The 15,959-nt window shown below is 37.0% G+C and overlaps 1 protein-coding gene across 6 annotated transcripts in view; it reads right to left on the reverse strand.

Annotated features, from left to right (window-relative positions):
* Positions 1-4,074: 4,074 nt before the first annotated feature.
* ZNF658 (zinc finger protein 658) overlaps positions 4,075-15,959 on the reverse strand; it is a 46,855-nt gene continuing 34,970 nt past the window's right edge. For all 6 annotated transcript variants that reach the window (XM_067041107.1, XM_067041104.1, XM_067041105.1 and 3 more), the window contains one exon: positions 4,075-12,554. In XM_067041107.1, coding sequence (XP_066897208.1) covers positions 10,216-12,554 — 2,339 coding nt within the window. In that variant the 3' untranslated portion in view covers positions 4,075-10,215. The remainder of the gene's footprint in view (positions 12,555-15,959) is intronic.

A 15,959-nucleotide genomic window follows, 5' to 3' on the forward strand; every position in this document is an offset into this window, starting at 1 on the left:
AACTAGACCACTATCTTACACCATACACAAAAATAACTAAAAATGGATTAAAGAAATGAATGTAAATCTGAATCCATAAATCTAAAAGATGTAAACTTAGGTGTTAAGCTCCTTGAGCTCAGTCTTGGCAATGATTTTTTGGATCTGACTCCAAAAGAAAATACAACAAAAGCAAAAATAAGTAAATAGGACTACATAAAACTAAAAACTTCACAGCTAAGGAAATCATTAACAAAATGAAAAGGCAACATACTAAATGGGACAAAATAATTACAAATCATATATTTGATACAGGGTTAATATTCAAAATATATAAAGAACTCATACAACTATTTAGCCAAAGAATAATCTCAAGGAAAAATGCACAGATTTTAATAGACATTTTTCCAAAGAAATCATACAGATGGCCCACAGGTACATGAATAGATAGATGCTCAACATAACTAATCATCAGGGAAATGCAAATCAAAACTATACTGAAACACCATCTCAAACCTGTTAAAATGGCTATTATCCAAAAGACAAGAAGTATTGGGCTTCCCTGGTGGCGCAGTGGTTGAGAATCCGCCTGCGGATGCAGGGGACACAGGTTCGTGCCCCGGTCTGGGAAGATCCCACATGCCGCGGAGCGGCTGGGCCTGTGAGCCATGGCCGCTGAGCCTGCGCGTCCGGAGCCTGTGCTCTGCAACGGGAGAGGCCACAACAGTGAGAGGCCCGCATATCACAAAAAAAAAAAAAAAAAAAAAGACAAGAAGTATAATAATAAGTATGGATGAGGTTATGGAGAAAAGGGAACACTTGTGCACTCTCGGTGAGAATGTAAATTAGTGCAGCCACTATGGAAAACAGCATAGATGTTCCTCAAAAAATTAAAAGTTAAACTACCATATAATCAGGCAATTTCACTTCTGGGTATATATCTGAAGAAAACAAAAATGCTAACATGAAAAGATATATGCACCAACATGTTCATTACAGCATTATTTTAGAAAGTCAAGATATGGAGGTAGCCTAAGTCCATCAATAGATGAATGGATAAAGAATATATATACACACAATAGAATATTATCAGTCATAAAAGAATGAAATCTTGCCATTTGCAACAACATGGATGGACCTTGAGAGCATTAGGCTAAGTGAAATAAATGAGGCAGAGAAAGACAAATACCCTATGATCTCACTTATATGTAGAATTTAAAATAAAAAAAAATTTTTAAACAACCAAAACAAAAACTAATCATATAGATACAGACTACAGATTGGTAGTTGCCAGAAGCAGGGGGTGGAGGGTGGGAGAAATTAATAAAGATATAATTTATAACATGGTGACTATAGTTGATGATACATATTGCATATTTGAAAGTTGCCAAGCAAGTGGATCTTAGAAGTCTTCAAAACAAGAAAAAAATTTACAACTGTGAACAGTGATGGACGTTAACTAGACTTACTGTGGTGATCACTTCACAATATATACAAATATGGAATCATGTTGTACATCTGAAAATGTTATATATCAATTATACCTCAATCTATAAAAAAGAGACAATTTCACTCATTCTTGAGTCCCTTGATAGCTTTAAGAGGAAGTATCAATTTCCCTATGTCTGCAATGACTCTGTGTGGTAGCACAGATAGTGTCCAGGAGAAAGAAGCTGGGAAAGTTATTAGACCTAGGCGGTAAGTTCCACAGTTTGTTCAGACCTCACAGGACATTGTCCTGCCACTCTAATGAAGGTTAATATTCAGAGATTGGCTAATTTCTAAGCTCAAAAGGCAAAAGAGAGGGAAAGGGCATATCCATAATTGTTTACATTAGAAGTTAAAAAGAGAAATTATCTTTTTTTTTTCTTTTTTTTTTTTTTTTTTTTTTTTTTTTGCGGTGCGCGGGCCTCTCACTGCTGTGGCCTCTCCCGTTGCGGAGCACAGGCTCCGAACGCGGCTCACGGGCCCAGCCGCTCCGTGGCATGTGGGATCTTCCTGGACCGGGGCACGAACCCATGTCCCCTGCATTGGCGGGCGGACTCTCAACCACTGAGCCACCAGGGAAGCCCGAGAAATTATCTTAAGTAAAGTGATTTTTCATATCTTCATTTTGACTGAATTCAAATAGATCTTTGGGCCAAGTTAGCCATCACAGTTATGATTGCCAATGCCCCTTACCCCATCCATCTTGTCTGAAGCCCTTGAAAAGAAAATAACATAGGTTGAGTTCAATGAGTAATTTCAATCAGTCTCTCCTTCCTAAAGAGAATTGAGGTATAAAGATGTACACCAAACTGCAAATGAAGTGTACAGTACAGATGATATTTGACATATGCATAAACACAAAAAACTATCACCAAAAATAGGGATCGTAAAACTATACATCACCCCCAAAATCTTCCAGGCAATCCTTCCTTGGCAATGCTTCTCTTCTATTCCTCCCAGCCAAACCAGGTAATCATTGACTAATTTTCTATCATTATAGATTTGTTTGCATTTTCTGGCATTCTATATAAGTAAAATCATGATTACATACTCTTGCTTATCTGGCTTCTTCCACTCACTGTGATTATTTTGAGATTCATCCTGTTGCAGGCTGTATCATCAGTCCATTCATATTTATTGGTCAGTAGTACATTGCATTATTACATATTATGGACATATTACATATTATGAATATATCATAATTTTCACTTTCACCAGTTGATGGACATTTGGGTTCATCCCAGTTTTTCCTAGTAAAAATTAAATGGCTATGAATATTCATGTACAAGTCTCTGTATAGATATATGCGCTTTTTTTTTTTCTCTTGGGTAAGTACCTAGGAATGGAATGTCTGGAACAAATTGTGGGCATATATTAATCTTCTTAGGAAACTACCAAGATAACATTCAAAGTGGCCCTACTGTACCATTTTTAAATTTACCAATTTGAAACTATACTAATTTAAAAATTAACATCAGCAATATATGAGAATTCCAGCTTCTGTGCAACTTTTTCAGCAGTCAATATAGTCATTCTTTTTAATCCCTGCCATTCAAATAGGTATGCAGTAATATGACACTGAGTTTTTGGGTTGCTTTTCCCTAAAAATTAATGTTTACATGCATCTTTTCACAGTCTTATTTCCTATCTGTATATCTGCTTTAATGAATTATCTTTTCTAATCTTTTGTCCATATTTTTAAAAATTGGGTTATTTTCTTAATATTATAAGAGTACAAGTCCTTTATCAGATATAAATTTTGAAAATATTTTTATTAGGCTGTGGCTTTTCATTCATGTAATAGTGTCTTTTGAAGAGCAGAGGCTTTATAATTTTGACAAAGTCCAGTTTCTAAATTATTTTATGTATTATTCTTTAGGTATATCTAAGACATGTTTGCCTTACATTAGGAAAAAAAATCTGTTTTCTGCTAGAAATTTTTTAGTTTTAGTTTTTACATTGAGATCTATGAACTATTTTGAATTCATTTTTAAATATAGTGCAAGGTAGGGACCAAAGTTTAAAAAGATAGCTGTTCACATATGTGCAGGCTTATTTCTGGACTCAATTCTATTTCATGTTCTACTTGTTTATCTTTACACAAATACCACACTGTCTTGATTACTACAGCTTTAAAAGCAGCCTCAAAATCAGGTCATGTTCATTTTCTAACTTTACTTTTCATTTCATTTTTCATTTCAAAGTAGTTTTGACCAATCTAGGTCTTTTGCATTTCTACACAAATTTTACTATAAACTTGTCAATTTTTATGAAAGGGCCACCTGGGCTTTTGACTGGATGAAATTATATAATACAGTCATTGGATGGGACTGAATGTATGTATTATATACATATAATAATATATAATTTGGGAGATTTGAAATCTTAATATTGAGTCTTCTGACCAAAAACCATGGTATATCTCAAAATTTGTCTTAATTACTCAGCAATTTTTTCTGTAGTTTTCAGTAGAAATATCTTACATATTTACATAATATACTTACATAAGTATATGATAGTTTTAGTGGTATTGTAAATTGTAATTTTTAAATTACAATTTTAAATTACAACTACTAGTATATAGGGAGACATTTGCTATTACCCTTCAACCTTGATTAACTTGCTAATACTAGAGACTTTATTCACTTGTTAGTTAAGAATAACTTGTAGCTTATACGTTTTTAGTTTCTTTTTTGTAGATTCCATCAGAATCTACAAAAGCCCAAGTGAGGTATAGTCCTATTGAAAAACAATCTACCTGCCTTGCAGCAAACAGAAAGCTTCATCATGGACTTACCAGAGTCTGTTGGAACTTCCCTCCCATCAAGTGGATGGATGAAGGACACATTCCCCAAACCAAAAAGTGCTTGTGCCCAAGTAATTGCACTGCAAAAGTGGCACACATACCTGCAGCAACGTAGTGTGTACAATTCAAGCCTGCTGTCTGAAGAATTACATGCTCTCCCTGGGCCAGTGTCTTATGTAGATCCGGATATGGCTCCTTAGACATCACCCATCGCTCCCCTTCTCAGCCAAGTCAGAGAGGGAACCAGGACCCCATGCCTCCCTCTGGAGACATGGTTCACCAATGGCAGCAGTTGAGGCAATATCCTCACTTGACATACTTTAACAGTTTGCCTGGATTCTGACATCTCTTGGTTTGAAGAAAGTACTAAGCACAGCAATCATGGATTAACTGAGGGTGGTATGGATTTTGATCACTCACAAGTCTATGCCCCTCTACACAGCCACAGACAGCTGGGCTGTACAGGAGGGACTGACCATGGATGCCACAATGGCATCAGGAAAGATTGACTATCTTGAGGTGGCCCCTGTGGTGAACTGATACAGACAAACTGGGATGTGTGCACACAACCTGGTGCCACCATCATGATATGGTATGTCTCGGCACATTCTCTAAATACACTGCCTGAGAATCATGAATCAGATGCCTTAGCCATGGTGACAGTTGTTCTGGAAGGGTCACAGACTCTCAGATGTGGCAGTGGCTTCATGGAAAGTGAGGACATCGAGGCCCCAGTACCACTTAGGAAGCCAAAAGGTTACACCTGCCTTTAAAATACAGTGACCTACAGGCAGTAGATAGGAACTTCCATCATTGTACCTGCAGTGACAATCCCTGAGATACACCTTTGGTCATATCGGATGAGCTACTAGGCCAGTGACCAGATGGCAAGTGGATGATATTGGCCCCTGCCCTTAACAGAAGGACACAAGTATGCATTGACCTGTGTGGACCCAATAATTGGGCTGACACAGACTGTTGCCAGTAAAAGGACAAATCAAGTAACCACTATTAGGGGTCTGACCAAGTTGGAAAGTATTACAGGGCACCACCCACTTGCATAGAAAGCAAGCAAGGGACCCATTTCACTGGACATGACATACAAGAGTGGGCTAAGGGCTGTGAGATTTTATGAACCTTTCATCTGTCATATAACCCCACAGCTGCAGGGTTGGTATTAAGAATGAATGGGTTACTGAAAGAAACAATGAAGTTTTCTCCAGATGGGTCTTTAAGGGGATAATCTCCAAGACTATTAGAGGCCATCTGGCTGTTAAACACTGAGCCCATCACAGGCCACACATCTGCTTATGAGAGACCGACTACACCTGCTCTGCAAGCTACGGCCTTGAAGGTAAAAGTCTTAGGAGGACTGAGACTCATCCAGCGGGATGCAGGTCTTAAGAGTGCCACAGGACCTCCCACCTGGGGAGACTATCTTAGGTTGGAGACTTAAATGATATCCTCCTTCCAAGTGTCTTAGCAACCTTATACCTTGGAGGGAAGGGCCAGCCTGCAGCATACTATCAATTTTTCCTCAACCTTTCTAAGTGAACGCCCAGTCATAACCAAGGTGATCTCTCCCACAGAAACCAGATGCGGGACTAAAGTAGGGCTCCCCTTATGGGCTCCTACTTAAGTTCCCACGTATATCTCCCAGCTCACTTCTGAAATAAAGGGACAAAATGTCTGGTATTTTCCTCCAGGAAAAGTGTCAAAACCTGGGGTGATCCTGGCACATGGAGACTGGACTGCTACCTAATGCTAACCACGTAGAGACCTTTCTTTTGCATACACCTTCACCTGTTGGTTGACCTCCTTTCCTGGCAAATGGGGAACTGCCCTGTTAGGCATTCTCCTTTCTCTAGCAGGGATCCTTTGTACTTGGTGTTGTGTATATTGCTGTTGAGGCACAGGCATGCAGGATACCTCCTGACATCTGGCCCTAGGGTACTTGCAGAAGAATGGTGGATAAGATTGTGCAGGTCATATAGATGTTAGGTATGAAATATGTGGCTAAGCCACACTGACTCCATTTTGTCAGCTCCATCTTAGGCCCTCAGTCCCACCCCCTTCCTTTTCCATGTGCCTGAGCTTTAGCCTAACTCACAAGGAATGTGCCTAAGTCAGATGAGTTCGCTATAAATTTTACCTGTGCCTTCATCTGATATGAAAACTAGAAGAATGCCTTTTACTGATGCAGATGGTTAATGGTCATGAGACCCCCCGCCCCCGGCAGGGAGGAAAAACCGCTGGCTCCAGTTTGTGTGGACATGTTTCTCACTTGGTAGTCAGATTGCATTAAATTTCCCTGTATCCTTTCGGTGGTACACAGTGCAGCTGCAAATGCCTCTGGATTTCGCTTCCACCCTATCCTTTCTTCCTGTAAGTTACCTACAGTAAATTTTATAATTGCACCATATGGAACTGCCTACTGCGTTTTCTGGTCTCAAAGTTCCTTCTCAGCTCAGAGGATATTATTCAATATCTCCACCTCCCAACACAACACACATTGTATGTGTGCAATAACATATGGCCCATGTTCTTGCTTTGTTAGTAACTCTTGCTTCTCTATAATCTTTCCATAGTTTACTATTAAGCAATTATCTGGGAGTCACCATCTGCTCCTACATCTATCTCATTATGTCATCCACCTATAGCCTACATGTCTAAACTTAACTAATTATAACACGGCCATTCCTTTTAAATCTTACTAGTACAACAAAATTTATCAGTGCTTTTTGGAAACTGTATACCAGCAGTTGGTTTTTGATATCCCATTTTGCTCTCAAGCCTGACTTATTTCTTCTATCATTGTAGATTTCTTAGTTACCATGGCTGGTCATTCTTTGTATCTCCCAACATTATCTGGGTTAATATTACCTCTGGGTTAACTGGTTCATGAAATGCAGACAAACTTTCAGTCCTTTCATTACTCCAGTAATGAACTTTCATTAACTCCAGTAATTAAGAGGTAAGAAGAGTGTGGCATCACTCTCATGATGAGATAATAAGACAAATAAAATCCTGAAGTCCTGAGGAGCAAAGAAAAGGGCAATGATTCATTCATACTTCAGTAAACACTAAAAACCAAAAATGTGGACTGTGAACTGAATCAGCTTGAGGCTCTTTTTCTGGGTGTTATTCTGGGTGTTATCACTTTTAATCAATCTGCATTTATATTGTTCCTAACATGAAAATCAAAAACATATAAAAAGGATTCTGATCTTATTTTATATACAACTTGACAGACTAATAATGCATAAAAGACATTTTTACCAAGTAGCATGTATGATGCTTGCTATAGATGCTTTTAAGTTTAGGGACACTACCTCAACCAGGTGATCAGGATTAGCCTTTTCAGTGATCATTCATGTTGATAGCATATACTTTTAATATGATGAGAATGACATTTTATATCTGTGGTCTTCCAACAAAAAACTTGTAACAGCAATGCAAACATAGAGCTATCAGAAAGCCAAAACTGAGAGATATCCTACTTGACACGTACTCCTCAAAACTGTCAAGGTAACAAAAACATGGAAGGTCTGAGAAACTCATAAACTGGTGGAAGCTAAAGAGACATGACAATTAAATGTAATGTGGTATCTTGAATGTGATCTTGGAATACAAAAACATTAGGGAAAAACCAGTAAAATCTGAAAAATTAGAGTTTAGTTAATAATGTATCAGTGTTACTGGGTTATGACAAATGTACCAGAGTAATATAAAATGTTAATAATGGCAATTGGGTGACCAGTATATAGGAACTATTCCTGTAACTTTTCTTTATATCTAGAACTATTTGAAGTTAATTTTAAATTTCTTTAAAAATACTCCAGGTTAATTTTTTTTGTCTATAATTTTCTGAAAAATCAAGCATGTAGAAAGAGATGCTTTTTGACTATTATTTCCCTTTTTGGCATTGTGAAATAAGCTAAAGTTGCATCAAGGTGTCAGATACTGAGGAGGGGCAAACATATTCTCTTAGTTGCTAGACCTCTCCTGCCACCACGAGTGCTGATCCAATCTCTTGTGTGCTAGCCCCGGTGGTATTACACAGCACTCATCCAATGGTGGACTCTTGATCCTGGATCTTTTCTTTGACAATGATGCCAGTAAGTTAAGTGATAACAACACAGTGTCAAAGAAATGTCTGTTATCCAATTAATGCTAAAGATATACCATCATTTCCCCTCACAAAGTATTAACATGTATGGAATAGAAAATTCAGGGAATCAACTTATTGTCCTCATGGTCAATCTACCAGATCATATTTGCAGAAAGCAACATGCCCATGGTAGAAATTCTTAGTGGTTCAGGTTTTAAAATGAGGATTTCATTTACTTTCTTTCCTGTGCTGACCAAACCATGCAGCCTGAAATGAAGGCAGATTGATCAAATATTTTCTTGGCCAAGACTATAGTACATATATTGTTTCCCCAAAAGTGAGTCTGCTTTTCAAAACCAGTGCAGTGCATCTGACATGGAAGTAGTCCCTATTTTCATTCCAATTCCAAAAATAACAATGGTTTGCCATGCTGCAGTGTTAGCAAGCATCTTAAGGTTGGAAAAAGACCCTAGACAGGATGCTCAGGCTACATGCATATAAGAGGACTTGCTTTATAATTACAAAATGAACCACAAGAGTGGCAAAAATGTAGGCCCCCAAACCTTGTAAGAATCAACACCCACCCCTCCCCCTAAACACACAAGAATGCGTGAGAAATATAATGGATGTCCCAGAAAAACAAGGCCAGACTAATATTCAGACATAGCAGGCAGGCTATATTAGATACATATATATGGCATCAAGATGTTAGAGCAAAGCCAACAGAAGGACATAGACTGTCACTCAAAAAAAGGAAAGAGACAGGTCCAGAGCAGGTTTGGCTACTGCCTTCTACTAGAACTCACCAGCAATAATTAATCCTCTGTTACACAGACTCATACAGATGTACCACATAGCTCAGAGACTAGTCAAATATTTATTGGTGTTGTCCACAGAATTCAAGTTAACCCTCCATCTCAAAAACTTCACATTCCATAATGAGTTTGTGTACAGGTTAAATATATTCTTACATAGTTTCTATAAAACTTGATATTACATATAAAACACAAGTTTTGGTACATAATTTCTAGCTGAGAATTTTATTTTCAATTCTGCAACTCATACATTCCCTCAGAAAAAATTTATCTGAAGCAAACTCAGTAATTGTTAAAAAATGTCATTTATCAAAATATAAGATTTTAGCCTAATCTTAACTATTCGATATTTAAAGAAGTTTACTCTTCAGAAAAGACATTTTTTGTGTTTTTCCCTGAGATTTCTGATTTCATTGAAGCCTTCTGATCATTCAGGATATTGACAAAAGTTTTCTTCCCCATGAAAAATCTCTGATACAAACCTATAGGTTAAATTCTTAAAGGTCTTCTGACATTTATTATATTTACTGGTTTCATCCAACTCAACAGTTGGCTAAGCTATATGCATTTAACCAACAGGCCAAAATCTGTAAGAGCTCAATAGAATAAAAACTTAATTCTGGCTTAAAACAACAACAACAACAACAACAACAAAACCAAAAAACAATTGGTGAAGATCTGTCAGTGGAGAATTGTTTCACTCAGTTATTGACTCTAGCTTCTTTCACCTTGTGCTCTGCCATATTTAATACACAGCACCCAAGTCTGCCATGGAAATCTCTCAATTCTAGTATAACACAGGACAGGAAGAATGTAAGGTAACTTATAAGGCCATTTATTACTTAAATGTAATAGCATCATACTCCATGACCAGCCCCACCCAGACAAAGAAAAGATTGGGAAACTAAGACAAGCTATGTGCCCAGTGGAAAAGGAAACAGTTAAGGAAAATAATTTGCCAGTCTATGTGACATGAGCTTTTCTACTCTGTGTTATCTAATAAGGTGTTACTTCCTTTAGCACATCTCAAATTCATTACATGCAAGGGTTTTCTCTCTAGTGTGCATTCTGGTGTGATGTACTCTAAGAGCTGCCTTACGGACAAAGGTTTTTCCACATTCATAACATTTGTAGGGTCTCTCACCTGTGTGAATTCTCAGGTGTACTCCAAGAGTTGAATTTTGGGCAAAAGCTTTCCCACATTCATTACACTCATAGGGTTTCTCTCCTGTGTGAATTCTCTGATGTGCACTAAGGTGTGACTTCTGGGAGAAAGTTTTCCCACATTCATTACATTTGTAGGATTTTACACCTGTGTGAATTCTCTGATGTACTCTGAGGGTTGAATTATGGGCAAAAGGTTTCCCACATATGTTACATTTGTAAGGTTTCTCCCCTGTGTGAATTCTCTGATGTGCACTAACATACGACTTCTGGGAGAAAGTTTTCCCACATTCATTACATTCATAGGGTTTCTCCCCTGTGCGAGTCCTCAGATGTGCTCTGAGGTGTGATGTCTTGGAGAAAGTTTTCCCACATTCACTGCATTCATAGGGTTTCTCCCCTTTGTGAGTTCTCTGATGTGCCCTGAGGGCTGAATTATCTGCAAAAGTTTTCCCACATTCCTTACATTCATAAGGTTTCTCCCCTGTGTGAGTTCTCTGATGTGCATAGAGGTGTGTCCTCTGGGAGAAAGTTTTCCCACATTCATTACATTCATAGGGCTTTTCTCCTGTGTGAATTCTTTGATGGACAATGAGGGCTGCCTTATAGACAAAAGTTTTCCCACATTCATTACATTCATAAGGTTTTTCCCCTTTGTGAATTCTCTCATGTCCACTGAGGTATGATTTCTGGGAGAAGGTTTTCCCACATTCACTACATCCATAGGGTTTCTCACCTGTGTGAATCCTCTGATGTGTACTAAGACGTGTCTTCTGGGAAAAAGTTTTCCCACATTCATTACATTTGTAGAGTTTTACCCCAGTGTGAATTTTCTGATGTGCTCTGAGGGTGGAATTATGGGCAAAAGTTTTCTCACAGTCATTACACTCATATGGCTTCTCACCTGTGTGAATTCTCTGATGTGCTCTGAGGTCTGAATTATGGACAAAAGAGCTCTCACAGTCATTACATGTGAAGGGTTTCTCCTCTGTGTGAATTCTCTGATGTGCTCTGAGGGCTGAATTATCAGCGAAAGTTTTCCCACATTCATTACATTCATACAGATTGACTCCCATATGAGTTCCAGGATAATGAACAGGATGTGAATTTGAACAAAAGGATTTCCCACATTCCTCACATTCATAAGGTTTCTCCCCTGGGTGGGTCCTCTGATGCTGAATGAGGTGTGCTTTCTGGTAAAATGATTTCCTGCATTCAGTAAGTTCAAATGACTTCTCTCCTGTGTCACACTGCTGATGTACACTGGGGGCTGAGTTCTGATGGGAGGATTTCTCATATTTATGACATTGATAGAATTTCTCTTCTTTGTGAGTTCTCTGATGTACTGTAAAGTCTAACTTCTGGTAGTAGGTGTTTGTAAATCCATTATAAACACAGAACGTATCTCTAGTTTGTGTCTTCTGATGTACTATACGGCCTGAGCTCTGGCTCAAGTTTTCTTCACACTTACTGCTTTCAAAGGCACCTTGTCCTGTAACAGTTCTCTGAGGCTGAGTGAGGGGTGAATTCCTACTGAAGTTATTCCCACTTTCATTACATTCATAGTGTGCCAAAGCCATGTGAACCTCATTGTATTCACAGGATTTACCACATTCATTAAGATCAAAGCATTTCTTCCTTGTGCCAGTTCTCATGTGGTTAAAAAGAGCGGCTTTATCACAATTTCCCCTTAATTCGTTATCCTTACAGGATTGCTCTCCTGTTACTGAACTCTTAGCTGTAACACAGATGGTCTTATCATGTAAAACTTTTCCATATTCATTACATTCAAAATATTGCTCCACAGTTTGAAATTTATGATGATCTTTCACATAACTGAGAGTTTTCATATTTTCATTATATTTGTAACACTGCTCTCCAGTATGAGTTTTCTCAAGCTGAATATCCAGCTGCAACTTTTCACACACATTTATGTAGTCAGTCTTGTTTCGTGAATAATTCCTATCACTAAGAATTAATTTAGAAACAACTGGCAAATTCATTCTACATGAGTCACGTTTAGAGGGCACTTTTCCTGAAAAATCTGGAGTTATATTGAGATTAAATGGTTTCTCTAAAGCTTTCTGCTCTTCTTTACTCAATATTTTGTTATCAGTGAATACTACTTGCCACAGAGGTTTCTCTTGTTTTTCCTGGTTCTCCTCAATATGGACATCAACTCTGTAATATCCTAAAATGAAAAAAATTGAAAACATCTTATGAATCCTACATTTCTTATGGAGAGAAGCTTAAGGTCATATGTTTTGTTATTTATTGTATCTACTGTTTCTAGTCATATTTCCAAAGATTAATAATTCACACACAGAGAAAGACAACAGACACATACACTCTCTTTCTCTTCATCCATGTTATTTAAAAAAAAAAAAAAAAAACGAAAAACAGGTATTATTTCCAGTGATGGCTGAGATGGAGAAGTCTCATTTTTCCAAGGTCCACCCTCTTACAATTAAAATTTCCTGGACAGGGGCTTCCCTGGTGGCGCAGTGGTTGAGAGTCCACCTGCCGATGCAGGGGACGTGGGTTCGTGCCCTGCTCCGGGAAGATCCCACATGCCACGGAGCAGCTGGGCCCGTGAGCCATGGCCGCTGAGCCTGCACGTCTGGGGCCTGTGCTCCGCAACGGGAGAGGCCCCAACAGTGAGAGGCCCGCGTACCACAAAAAAAAAAAAAAAAAAAAAAAAAAAAATTTCCTGGACAAAAAACCCATATAAACAAACGAAGATGCTACAAAATGGAATAGAGGTGAACCTTAGAAATGACATGGCAAAGAATTCCAAGGCTTTTCTTTCTGCTTCCCATATACCTTATATCAGGTACTGTTGTGCTGGAGGAGCCTATAAAACAAAGTCAACAATAGGTGGAGATAATAAGAACTTCAAGAAAAGTCTGTTTCTTCTTAGTCAAACATCTGAGAAAAAGGTAGTCCCACAGAACAAAACACTTTTTGACAATATTCACCTTACTCAAGCCAAAAAGAAAAAGGAACACTCTTCCCTATGGTTCTGCTACAGATATAAAGGATTTGCACACTCTTCCAAAATTTTCCTCTATGAGCCAAACCAACAGCTCACAAGAAAGATCATGAATTCTGAGAAAGTTCAATTCATGGGACACTCTATGAGATGGTTAACAGCAACCACCACCAATATTCTGCCTGGAACCATATTCTTACTGACTCTATGGACTCTGCAAAGGCAAGAGTAACAAATATGTTGTTTTAGGGCACTGGTAGCAACTCATAGCAGGTACAGGAAGGAGAGAAGGAAAAAAAAAGCACAGAAACAAGAAAAGAAGCAGGAATATATGGTAGGCCCAATATTACAGCTTGAAAAGATGAAGTAGGACTTGTAAAAATTACACCCTCAAACTCAAGAACACAGCATAGTCAAAAACAGCTGAATTCACATTATTCTCAAATGTGTATAAAGCATTCATGAAGACAGAGCATATTCTGGACTGTAAGACAAATATTTACAAATATAAAAGAAGTCACATAAAGTATAATCTCAAGCCATAGAAAAATCATCATACTAGAAATCAGTAGCACAAAATTATCTGGAGAAATACAAAATATTGGTAAATTAATAAGCTTCTAATTAACCCATAGTTCAAAGAGGAGGTCTCACAGAAAATTAAAGTATTTTACATATATGAAAACAAAATTGTCAAAAACATATAGAAATTTGTGGGATGCTGCTAAAGTAGTACTCAGAAATAAATTTATAGCTTTAAATTTTTATATAAGAAAAGAAAGCCCTCCAACAATTACCTAAGCTTCTACTTTAAGAAACTAGACAAAGAGAAGGTGAATCTAAAGAAAGCAAAAGAAAAAATCATAAAGATTAGAGAAGACAACAAAATGGAAAACAACAGAGAAAAATCAATCAAACCAAAGCTCATTTATTTAAACAGATTTTTTAATGATAAAAACCAAAAGAAGAAAAAAGACATACATTATCAATATCAGAAAAAAATGCAAAAGGGGATATAACTTACTGACACAACAGACATTAAAGAGATAATAAAAGATTAAGAGAAACTCTATGCCTATAAATTTGACAATTTACATGAAATGGACAAATGTCTTGAAAAAAATAAAACAAAACAACTAAACTTACTCAAGAAAAATGAAATAACCCAAATAGATCAGTATATAAGAAACTGAATATGTGGTCAAAAAAACATATACTTCCAAGAAACAGCTCTAGGATCAGAATGTTTTAACTAGTGAGTTCCACCAAACATTTAAATAAGAAATAATACCAATTTTATATAAACTCTTCTAGAAAATACAAGATGAGGGAATGTTTCCTAAATATTTTATGAGGCCTGTACTATCCTCACAGCAAAACCAAACAAAATAATTCCAGAAAAGAAACCTAGTGACCAATATTCCTCATGACATCAATGCAAAAGTCCTGAAAAAAAAAAAAAAGTAGCCAAAAGAACAGAGCAATATATAAAAATAATAAATCAGGATCAAGTGGGATTCATCCCAAGAATGCAAACTGTTGGCATGTTTTTTTAAAAAAATCAATCAATATAATCCATTATATTAATCATCTATGGAATTAAAACCACAAAATCATATGAATTAAGGCAAAAAAATTTCACAATATTCAAAATCCATTCATTAACCCAATAACGGGAATCTGTAAAAAGCTTGCAGCTAACATCATACTTAAGAGTGAAAGAGTGAACACTTTAACCCTAAGATTGGGAAAAAGACAAGGGTGTTTACTCTTAGCACTTCTACTCAAACAATGCAATAAGGCAAGAATAAAAATGAAGATACCAAGTAAGTCTACACAGAAAAATCACATGAATATCTTCAAAAAAGCTCCTTGAACTAATAAGTTTTGCAACAGCAAAATATAAAGCCATATACAAAATCCAACCACACACAAACAATGGTCAATTAGAATGTGAAACCAGGTAAATAACACGATTTATTATAACACTAAAAAAACAAAACCCAAAAATCTTGGTATCTGTATGCTGAAAAGACACTGATAAAAGAATTCAAAGAAATCCTAAATAAATATGCTGTCTATCGATTGGAAGACTCTATATTGTTAAGATGCCATTTTCATTCTTCTTTAAAACTTTAAGCATCTTATATCTGTTTTATATGTATGTACTATATATATGCACATATTTAACTGTACTTAGTGGATGGAGTAGGAAAGAATACATTTACTCCATCTTTTCCCTGGTTAATTCTTTTTATATCTTATTAATGCCTTCCTTAAACAGAGTCATAAACATGTTTTCCTTATCATATAGAATATTTCTAGTTTTGCTTTGATAATCAGGTTTTTAAGCCACCTTAATGCAGTTGTTTTATTTGATCCATAAGGTTACCTTGGGATTTTTTTCTCCACCATTCTGTGGGGATAGTGCCACCTGTCAAAGACCAGTTGTCTATAAAGCACATTTTTTTTCTTGAGCTTTCTCTTCTGTTTCACTAATTTATTAAACTATCGGCTCCATAATACTTAACTACTCTGAGATTTACATAAAGCCTTGATATATGGAAAAGCAAATCCTTCCCACGTCACTTTTCATTATGAATG

The sequence above is a fragment of the Kogia breviceps genome, chromosome 8 (genome assembly GCF_026419965.1).
Source record: "Kogia breviceps isolate mKogBre1 chromosome 8, mKogBre1 haplotype 1, whole genome shotgun sequence".
Lineage (NCBI taxonomy): Eukaryota > Metazoa > Chordata > Mammalia > Artiodactyla > Physeteridae > Kogia > Kogia breviceps.